The 10,683-nt window shown below is 42.5% G+C and overlaps 1 protein-coding gene across 1 annotated transcript; it reads right to left on the bottom strand.

Moving 5' to 3' along the window:
* Nucleotides 1-8,167: 8,167 nt before the first annotated feature.
* CLDN34 (claudin 34) lies at nucleotides 8,168-8,812 on the bottom strand (the record flags this gene model as incomplete). Its single annotated transcript, XM_082010485.1, has 1 exon — nucleotides 8,168-8,812. The coding sequence occupies one exon, from the start codon at nucleotides 8,810-8,812 to the stop codon at nucleotides 8,168-8,170; it is 645 nt and encodes a 214-aa protein (XP_081866611.1).
* Nucleotides 8,813-10,683: the final 1,871 nt, after the last annotated feature.

Consider the following 10,683-nt stretch of genomic DNA (forward strand, 5'->3'; position numbering starts at 1 on the left):
GACTGGGATTAAAGAGCAATCCTGCAAGATGCTGAGTACTTTCCTAAATTCCCTTTGACTTCCATGATTAGACTCCTGTAAGACTCACTTTTCAGACTAAAAGCATGAATTGTCTTCTCACTCTCAGGTTTGTTTTGGTTATACCTATTCCAGAATACTTTGTATTTGCTGCTGCAAATATGAAGTTTCACTAACAAAACAGGTTTTCTGAAGCACTGCTAGGTCTCCAAGGAGCAAGCAATGCTCTTGTCAGAAGCAAGTTTCTCTGACCCATAATAACAATCGTCATATGACTGCTGTTTAAATGTTCATGTCAAAGCTTGTGAAACTGGTGGGCAAAACTCCTCCTGGCACAGGATATGGGTGATATAAATGCTCTCTTCGACTGGGTTGATGACTAGCCTTTCAAAAGAGAGAGTGGCACCTGACAGCAACGTTGGACGTCTGGACTGAGCATGGCAGCTAGAAGGATCCTGTAGGCACTGAAGACTGCCACCAGCTTCGGTGACTGTCTGCACTGGCTTTGAGCATCACCAGGACCATCTATGAATTCTGGACTATCAGTGAACCAAGCGACATTTACTATGTACAGCTGCAAAAGGTAAGTCTCAGAATTCCTGAGTTTTCACTGGAAATGTATTTATTTATGGAAAGATGTCCCAGTGGACACAAACATTTCTGAGAAACAGTGGCAAGAAGATAAGGTATTAGTGCTCTTTCAACTGATCCCATTGATAGGTTCCTGGAGTATTGCTTTCACTCATGCACGCTCTTTTCATATCGCTTTTCACGATGCGCTCACAGAAAGATAGGATGAACTGGCATGTGCTGAGCCCCATGTGCTGAGCGCCTTCCTGCCAGAGAGGTATTATGTCAGTTAATTCAAAACCCTTACATTAAAAACGTACAGTCACTTCAACAATCCCATTTTATTCCTGCCGTAGGTTATAATATTTAAGGCTACATTTAACTGTGGCAAATACCGTATCCATCCACCTGCATAATACAGGCCATGATCTCTGTATGAACTAGTGCAGGTCAGTTCTAAAGCGATGTTATTAAAAAAGGGGTCCTTTAGGTGCCTTTTGGTAAAGAGTCCATTGATAACAGCATTTGATTACAGTAGTCAAAATTCAATTAAAGGAGCACTGAATTTACATACCTCTGAAAAACAAACAAAACAAAGAAGTCCACCTATGCAGAAGGTCACTTTAAAATAACACTCACCAGTGAGCGAACTCAGCTACCCAACCGAGACATAGCGGTGTTTCAGAGTTAGCGAACAAGAAATAATTCTTTGGGTGAAAATCATTTGTCGCATAGTTTATTTCTGTTCCCCTGAATTCAAACAGCAAATTAAGAACATCACTGAAGAGTCACAGCTGAACCCAGAGAGCTCCTTGGGCAGATGAAGTCACTGCGTCGCTATGTTTATCCTGTCGCCCTGCCTCACATTTCTCACAGGCATCTGAAGCCTGCGTTATCAGGAGGAACCTGGGCATCCAGCACAATAGTGTGTTTGTGTTAGAGAGAAAAGGTCCCACTCACGAGCGGCGGGACGAGGGCTCTCATCCCGGTAGGAGCGGCAGCACCGGCTTCCTGCGCCCCAGGCTGGCGTAGGGAGAAGGGGAAATGAGACACTGTGGCTGCACGCTGCAGAACAGAAATTGCAGCTCTCTCGGGTTAACACACATACGCCAGCAAATATTTTCAACATATTCCCCGCCAGCGAGGAAAAAGCTGGTATGTGGATTTGGAGCACAACCCTTATAAATATATCGTAGAGCAAAGCTTGTAGGTTTTTCCTAGTGCTCCCAGGATCGTAGCGGCTGGCGAAAGCATCTGTGCAACCGAGGTTTCCAGGGGGTAACGTCTTCGCTGAGTCCGACTCTGTGCCAGACCTTTGTTCAGAAGTCCCTGGAGACTCCGCAGCGACTCCTCAAGTCTCCCGGTCCCCACCTGAGCGGTGCTGAAGGAGGTGACGGCGGTGTCGTCGGCATGCCGTGCTCGGCACTGCTCGGGAGGTGATGGGCAGCATCCGGCCCGGCGTACCTGATGCCAACCAGCCGAAGGTGGTGCCAAACATGCCATGGTCCAGACACCTCTGCGAACTGCCACAGCCGTGCCATAGGCAAACATGGGCCAAGATGGATGCATCGGGGGGAAAAAACAAAAAGCACAGCATGTTACTTCACTGCCTGGCCTGAGCAGCCCAGTGGGGTTCAGCACAGTGGGGGTCGGTCAGGTCCCGGGTGTCCTCAGTGCTGCAAAAGGAGCCGGTTCTCACCTGAGCCACTGCCATCAAGGAGGACGTTGCTGAAGCCAGTGTAGTTAGATGGGAACGTGGTGGGTCCCCTCCCTGCTCTTTTGCAGTGTTGTCTTCTGTATCATCTACTTTTTTTCCTCTGCTTTTTTTCAGTTCGTTTTCACTTGTCTTTGAAACAGGTCATTCCCGCTTTCTTGTCCACCTGTTTTTCCATATTTGACCCATCACTTGTTAGTCAGCCCTTCTGCCTGTTGCTGAAATTTTTATTAAATATTTATTATCATGATGTTAGATAGTGATAATATTTTGTAGTTTTAAAGCATCCTGGAATTTGCCTCTTTTTCCTTTTCACTCCCTCCTTTTCTTCCTTCTTTCCCCTTGCTGTCCCTCTTTCCCCACCACTTTCCCTTGACACCATTCCTTTTCTGCCTCTGCTCTGTTAGTAACAGCAAGGCAGCTTCACGCACCCAAGGGACTTCTGCATCCCTCAGTATGGCTACGGAGTGCAACCGAAACCCAGTGGTTCAGCAGATCTATTTCAGCGCCTTCTGTGGCTTCCATCATACCAATCTTTAATGTATTTATTGCCATAATTTTTTGTGAGTTGCTGCTATATTTATTGTACAAATGAGAAACTGTCATATGGAAAGACTATGGGTCAGACTTCACATGTATTTGAAATACTAAACCTCAGCTGTAAATAAGACTTTGAGGTCCACTGGCATTTATTATTCTGAAAGGCGCATATAGACAGTATAATCTTTTCAGCAGAACTTCTGAAAGTCCAGTAAGTGGGTGGCCACATCTTTACATGGGCAAATCACTAGAAATCTGGCTTTAAATAATTTTAAATTCACCCCAAGATGTAGTCCTTTTTTTTCTTGGCCATGGCTAGCTGCTGGATATTACATCATTCTTGTAGGGACAGATCAAAGGTCTCCATATTGGACAGTTTTATTCCCATACCTTCAAATTGCTCTTCAGCAATCACACCGATATTTCCAATCTCTTCCCCAGACTGTGAATGCTTCATTTCCAGTTCCATAGCCTTCAGGGTTTTTTAAACAGTTCTGTTGCGCAAGGGATTTTTTCCCCGCCTCAATTTCAGTCAGCCGGCAGCTGCGATATACCTTCGAAGAGGGTGCAATGCCTCTCATTTCCAATTTCCCAGACGCTTTCTCTCCTACTTGCAAAGCCTTTCCTGAGGCCGTGTGGGGCAGGCTGGGTGGGCAGGTACGTGTTGTTCTCATCAGCTGATCTCAGGTATCTGGTAATATTTTGTCAATGTTAATTCAAAGTGAGATCTATTTTTTTACCTTTACCAATTTATTCTATAATGGGTCTGCACGTTCAGCTGCTGGAAACCAGCCTGCACGTGCAGTAACCTTGGACGGTGCCGGGTATAAAACCCTGTTCATAATGCATATACCTCTTGAAAACATCATGCTGGGAACCAACCTTGCACTTGGTCTTTTCCACAGATATCCCAAGAGAAAGGAGGTGCCGTTATGATCTGTGAATTGGATCTTAACAGTGCATACTGTACCCCATTCCCAATTATGAGCCTGTATTTATTGGTTTTGTAATTCTGAGATGAGAGTCAGTTACAGTTTCTTGATTGGCGTATAGTTGGTTTTGACACAATAACTGAGAGCCAATCCACTCCAAACTGCCATGCTCATTATTGAACACACTCATCTCTCTCAAGCAAGGGAAACGGAGTAAGTTATTTGAGCAGTGGAAAGGGGATATGTCGGTTGATAAATACGTTTTTTATGAGCCGGTACTGGATCTAACAATACAGATGTTGGCAGGAATGAAAGGAATCCCAGTTCAGTTTTGAAAAAGGTATATTTTCACAGAGAACATGTCTCTTCTGGGAACCTTTAATTTAATGTACATTGGTTTCCTATTTTAAGAAAACAATTTGCTGTTAAACACTATGCCAGCCAGACGTACATTTTTTAAGCAAAAACTCTTTGTCCTGAAGTATTTTAATGGCCTAAAAAGCAGGAAATTGCCTGTGACATTTCAGTTTTTCCATTTGAAGGGAAAAATGGTCCAAGTTCTAAAAATAGCACTCTCCTGAAAAACACCCTCCTTCTCATCATTGTAATATACCATAAGCCATGTGACAACAAAGACATTTCTTTCTGAGCCTAGCGTTGTTTTTAATCAGCTAAAACAGCAACTAAGACTGTCTTCATGTAAAACTGCTGACTTGAATAAAAATTTTGTTTACTGACCTCTTAACCTGAATAATTTGATGACCTACTCTGCACTACGATGTCTCCGGTTCCTCCCTCTTCCTTTACCTGAACATAAATGATGTTGGTCAGAATTGCATATTCGCCTGGAGAGAAAATCTTGGTGGACTGCGCTCTCGGCTTGTTTTACTACTTGGCACTTTTCAGCTCCATCCACTATTTGAGCATCCATCTTTGAGAGGAATATTGAACATATATTCGTATACATTTTGGTCTGCGGCCATGAATGGATGGGTGAGGTAGATGGTATGCATAAATAAGGTTAACAAAATGCATCATGTAGTAGCTTAATGCCAAGCAGTACGTTATGGAGGTGAAAGATGGGTCCTTTATCATTATGCCTACGCACCCAGCAGAACTCAAAGGGAGTCTTGGTATTCAGATCATTGCCCCAGCGGTGAATTCAGACATGTGAGTGAATCACAAGATACTTGTTTATTGTCAACTCAGAAAAAATAAAGCGAGACTGGTTTATGTGTAGACTGAGGCCAGCGTGGAGACATTCCTAGACAGGGTGGAGCCCACAAGGCGAGCGGTGCTGTCACTGGGGAGGCAGCAGGTCCCAGTCTGCGCTGAGGCTGGAGATGGAGCTGCGTGATATGATCTCTTCAGTGGTGAAATTTTCTTTAGAGGTTCTTGCCCCTTATCTCTGCCTCAAGGCCCCGACCACCCACTCCTGTCTTTGCACTACAGCTCGCTGCCTCTCTTCAGCTGTGCTGCTACAAATGATTGTGGGGCCAAGCTATAACATAGCTCCCTAAAGTAATCTAGGTTAAAAATAGCCTTCCAGAAAAGTTTTACATTTTTGAGTTTTAAATTGAAATAATTTCAGCCGCCTGATTTTGCAGACAACCCTAAAAATAGCTGTACAAGCACAACTGAAATGGGAACAAACTGACCTACTGAAAGGTAACTTAGCTTCTCAAATTCTGAAAGAAACATGTCATGGAAAAATGCACAAAGAAACTATGCCTCCTCGCTCGTGAAGTAAAAGCACAGGGGCTTTACTTTCCTCCAATACCAAAATCTTAATAAACACAAACATTCGCTAAAACTTAATGAATCACACAGCCTTGAGGGGTCAAGATTAGACAGGTTCGCTTCCATTGCAATCAATGGAAGTTTTGCCTCTGCCTTGTTTTGAGCGAAGGTTTTTTTTTTTTTCTCCTATATTTTCTTCAGGGAAAGACTGGGAGTTTGGTATTTGACCATAGAGTGTATTTTATCATATAGCAGCATATAATCTGGACCATGTGACTATTGATAGACTCCTGTATTAGAGACCTAGGAGGTACAGTGGGAAAGGACACGCAGAGCTCCATCTAGATCACCCCTCTCCACTGAGACGATAGACTCAACTCATACTCATCGTGTTCATGACACTATTTCTCTAAACTTATTTTTACAAAATGTAATTTTAAAAACCCTCACATCTCCTTAGGTAATCTATTCCCGTGTTTAGCTGGGGAATTTCCTCCTCATCTAGCCTACGTCTGACACACCACCAGTGTTTCCTAGCCACACATCAGGACAGATCAACAGAATCCCTGGTGGAAACAGCAGAGACTTGGCACGTGTCTGATGTTATTTGTTGCTTTTTCTTTTAGCCAAGAAGCATGAATGTAAATTCAACCCGATCATTTAGTGAAGATAGCTAACAAATACAGTTGGGGTCATTGGCATTTCTGTCCGTACATGAACTCAAAAAAAATTGAAGAATCCATAATTTTCTGTTAAAGTTCAAATTCCTCACCAGGGAATATTGGTGGTTTACTAGCGTAGGGAAATGCTGGCATAAACACATGGGTAGGTATTTTTATCCTTACAACTACAGTAAGATAAAATCTAATATTGTTGTAGGCCCTGTGGGAAGAGATAACAGTTCTATTGACTTGCACATTTAAAAATGAAACCTACCAACATAGTAAAGGATGTATAGTAGAAATCAAACTAGAAACAATATACAATAAAAAAGCTATTAAATCACTTGCCTGCATTGAAACACCACTTGAAAGTGCTTTACAGCATTGTAAACAGCCAAAAGAGAAACCCTTGCAGCAGATGAAAAAATCACCAATGATGAGATAAGCTGCTGTTTCAGAAGAGGCTGGAGGACCAGAGAGGAAATGAAGGTGCTGTAGAGATTCTGGATAGACAGACAGTACAGCAAACTCGAGACCATGTGGAAGATGTGGAGGAAAAATTGGACTGCTAGGACAAGTTGAGGTAGTAACAGCTACGAGCAAGAAGACCTGGTTTGCTGGTATTTTACCTTTTCTTGCAATGTACAAGAATTACTACATTTTTGATTCTTTCTCTGAATTCATGAGTGTTTGAGAAAATAGAGGACAATTAAAAGAGTAAAACTCAATCACTTTTAGATTCCTGTAGCATTCCTTTAAAAGTGTAATAACTTTTTGAGAAACCTGTTTTCAAGAGATCATCAGTTTATCAACACTGTTTATTCATTCCTCCCAACCTCTTAATTATTTATTTTTAATTGCCCTTATTGCAGTGTTTGGGACATTTATCTTTTTTTTTTTTAAATGGCACTGGCATATGAAATGCCACTTAAATGACAGGTTTATTTCACCTAACTTTACCTAGCTTAGGTGAAGTTTGGTTGCGTATGCCAGAGTTAGCAACTGTAGTTATTACAGCTGTTACAGTAGGTCAAGAGAAACAGGTTTTTAGGGAGCATGTAATCTCCCAGTCATTAGAGGCATCTGTTTTGGAAAAAGACTGCCTTTGTCTCTACATTGACCATAAACGGAGCCCGAAGTGACCGGTTTAGGTATAGGGTCTACATCAGATGAATCATACTCTGAAAGTTGTACAGAATATTCCTGGTTACTGACAGCACTGGTTTTGACGGCAGTTTTGTAATAACTTGCAGAAGTTGTTTCCGTCTTTTGCAATACCTTTGGATTTGGTGAAGTGTCTGATGAAGAAGCAAACACTTGCAGACTTTTTGGCTCTGCCTAAGTGAGGAACTAAGAGCGCACCTTGCCCAGAGGCAAACATGTTGCAACATAAAACGCAAATAGCTTGAAAGAAAAATAGAAGCATTAAAGACACAGCTCTTTATGTGCCCTAGAGGAAGAGGAGAAACTGGCAAGACCTTTGTCAGACAACTCAGGGAAGACTCACTTGACACAACCATGATGACACTCATATTATTGGTATTAAAAGTCTTGACTTGTCACGAAACATACTTTGCTACAGAGGTAATTAAATAATGGACAATATATTTTAGTACCAACAAGGAGACAAGTTCACATTTAACATGTGTTATTTCACATTTTCCTAACAGGACAGTTAATTCAGAGTCAGCTCTTTGAGCATGGTAAATATCTTATATGAAAAATAAATTAATCAATGTTTGTATATACAAAAGCGGATAACTGGTAAAACAATCACAATTGCTGCTCAACAGCAATTATCTCAAAGATGAACCTCTGGTCATATGTGACAATTAAGATGGTAATTCAGCTGGTTCATATAACACAATACTGTGGCGACTGTAGACGAAAACTAAATTCTGCAGTTCCTTGACTATAAAATCACTTGTGCTGCCGTCCTTTTCTCTTGACTATGTTCTTGTTCTGAAAGAGCACAGGGGGGATTTACCCCGTCAGGATTTCACAATAGTGTTTGTGGTCACTGGAAATCTGTACGAGACAGAAAAACTCCCACTTAGCAGCAGGAGGATGACAGCTACAACCCCGATAGGAATGGCAGCACCAGCTTCCTGTGCCGCTGGGCTGGAGGGCATGTGGTAGGAAGGAGGAAAAGCGATGCTCTGGTTGTGTGTTACGGAATAGAAATTCCAGCTCACGGGAATCAGGATGCACAGACCAGCCAATAAGTAGAAGCAGCCACCCACCAGGAAGAAACGGGTGATGAGAGTTTTGTGAGTGATCCCCATATAAATATTTCTCAGAGCAAATATCGTGGCAGTCAGTCCCAGCAAGCCCATGAACATGGCGATCAACAGGAGACCCTGAGCAGCATAAATTTCGGCGGGGATGGAGGAGTCATAGCCACTGAATTTATGGCAGAACTGTTCTTTATAGCCGGGCGAGACGTGAAGGTAACTGATGAAGCAGACTTTCCAAATCCCCACCCAGGCAATGCCAGAGGAGATGACGGTGGTGTTGTCCAAGTGCCACACTCTCCATTCCACAGTTCCCATTGAAACAGTGCACAGGATCCAGCCTACCGTACCCAGAGCAAAGGCAGCTAGCTGGAGGTGCGAGGTGCTGACCAGGGAGCTCATCCTCTGGAGGTCTTCTACTCTGTCACAGACACGGTTGCCATGCGAAGAGAGGCAGGCACTGGAGAGAAACATGGTATAGAATTATGAAGGTAATTATTATTTGGGTGAATAGGTGAACCTGTTGGTGAAAAAGAAAAAGCCGGAGAGAATATGTGAGGATGGTAGTCATGTTTCCCCAACAGCAATGAATTGTTGAATGTCCGTAGACAAGTAACATCTAGGTTCGAATTCTGTATATGTCATTGTAGCACAAAGGAGAAGAAAAGGTCTCTGCTTAGCTCCCGTGACAATCTTCTTTTTACATGCACAAAAGGAAAATTCTCATCTTTTTCCAAGTTATTTTCTTCCTTGCTAATTAACCATTATGTTCAAAGATCCTTATACAAGTTACATATAATCAGGAGCCCTAGGGTTACTGGCTAGTAGAAACTAAATCTGACAAAATCCTCAGGCTCCTGGCAGTCACAGGAGATTCTGCGAAGCAGCCGCAGAAGCCACGCTCCTCTCTCCTGGCAGCTGTGTTTTCCGTGCAACCTGAACAGACCTCTGCTTTTGTGCTGCCCTTGCCCAGCGCTGCTGGGGCCAGCGTTAGACAGAAAACCCCGTACTTCAGAGGCAAGAACAAATCCAGGCCACAAAGTCTAGCAACGACCACTGAACTTTGACAATTTTTAGATTATTTAACCATGAAAGCATTAGCAGAAACACTTGAATTAATCAGAAGTGTAACGCTCTGTGCAGGGGCTGGAGCCTGGATGCACTGCCGTTGCGTTCCCACCCTCAAACTTTAACCAAGATTTCTTTAGTGTTTCACCTTTGCAAATCATACTCGTTCATAACCTGCTCAACTTCTCCAGTCCAAATCATCCTAACGCTGTGGTGGAAAAGATTTTAGTCATTTAGCCTAGCAAAGGATTTTAGATCTGTTTGCTGACTGTGCCTTCTAAGTGGAAATGCGGGTTTTATTCTAATTAAAAAAAAAAAAAATCTGTTAATTTCCCATGTCTTTCACACAACCTTCTGAACAATTATAGGAATGATCTGTGATCAGACAAGATGGGGCCTTGAACTTACTATGTAGATCTGAAAAGTTCTAGGGGACCTTTATGTTTTGTGAACTATCTAAAATACCTTTTCTCCTGCTCCCGTTGCATTCAAGACTGAAGAAATACTGCACCAAGTTCACTCTAATAAAAAGAAGATAGTTCTGCAACTATGTTTTGTTACTAAAGCAATACATTTTCTGTTTACTTGTATTAAACTAACAGATTCAGTTGGTGATACAATCTGGTTGCACAAATCCATCTATGGAAATTTTAAATTGAAAGTATCTTTATAACAATATGGCCTTAAGCAAACACAGTGCGTCTTTTCATACCAGTGCCCACTATATGCTTACTTCAACCTGATGCCAGTGATAGTCTATCTTAGACTCGATATCAGGAAAAATTTCTTTATGGAGAGAGCGGTCAAGCATTGGCACAGGCTGCCCAGGGAGGTGGTGGAGTCGCCATCACTGGAAGTGTTCAAAAAATGTGTGGACGTGGCACTTCAGGATGTGGTTTAGTGGGCTTGGTGGTGTTGGGTTGATGGTCGGACGTGATGATCTTGAAGGTCTTTTCCAACCTTAATGATTCTGTGATTGTGTGATAAGAGGATGAGACATAGTGGTTTTGACACCAGGCAAACATGGCAACATCTGCAATTTTGGCCTCCCAGTTCATCTATGTATCTCCGACAGGACTGATTTCCTGTGGGACATATTATCTCCATTATTGCAAATGTACAGTTAATCCTTTCCTGCATGGCGGAAATTGCTCCGGAATAGCCTCCTGTGTTTTTATCTACTTAAAACGCAACCGATTTACAAA

The sequence above is a fragment of the Phaethon aethereus genome (assembly GCF_964289735.1).
Source record: "Phaethon aethereus genome assembly, chromosome: 1".
In the NCBI taxonomy this organism is placed as follows: domain Eukaryota; kingdom Metazoa; phylum Chordata; class Aves; order Phaethontiformes; family Phaethontidae; genus Phaethon; species Phaethon aethereus.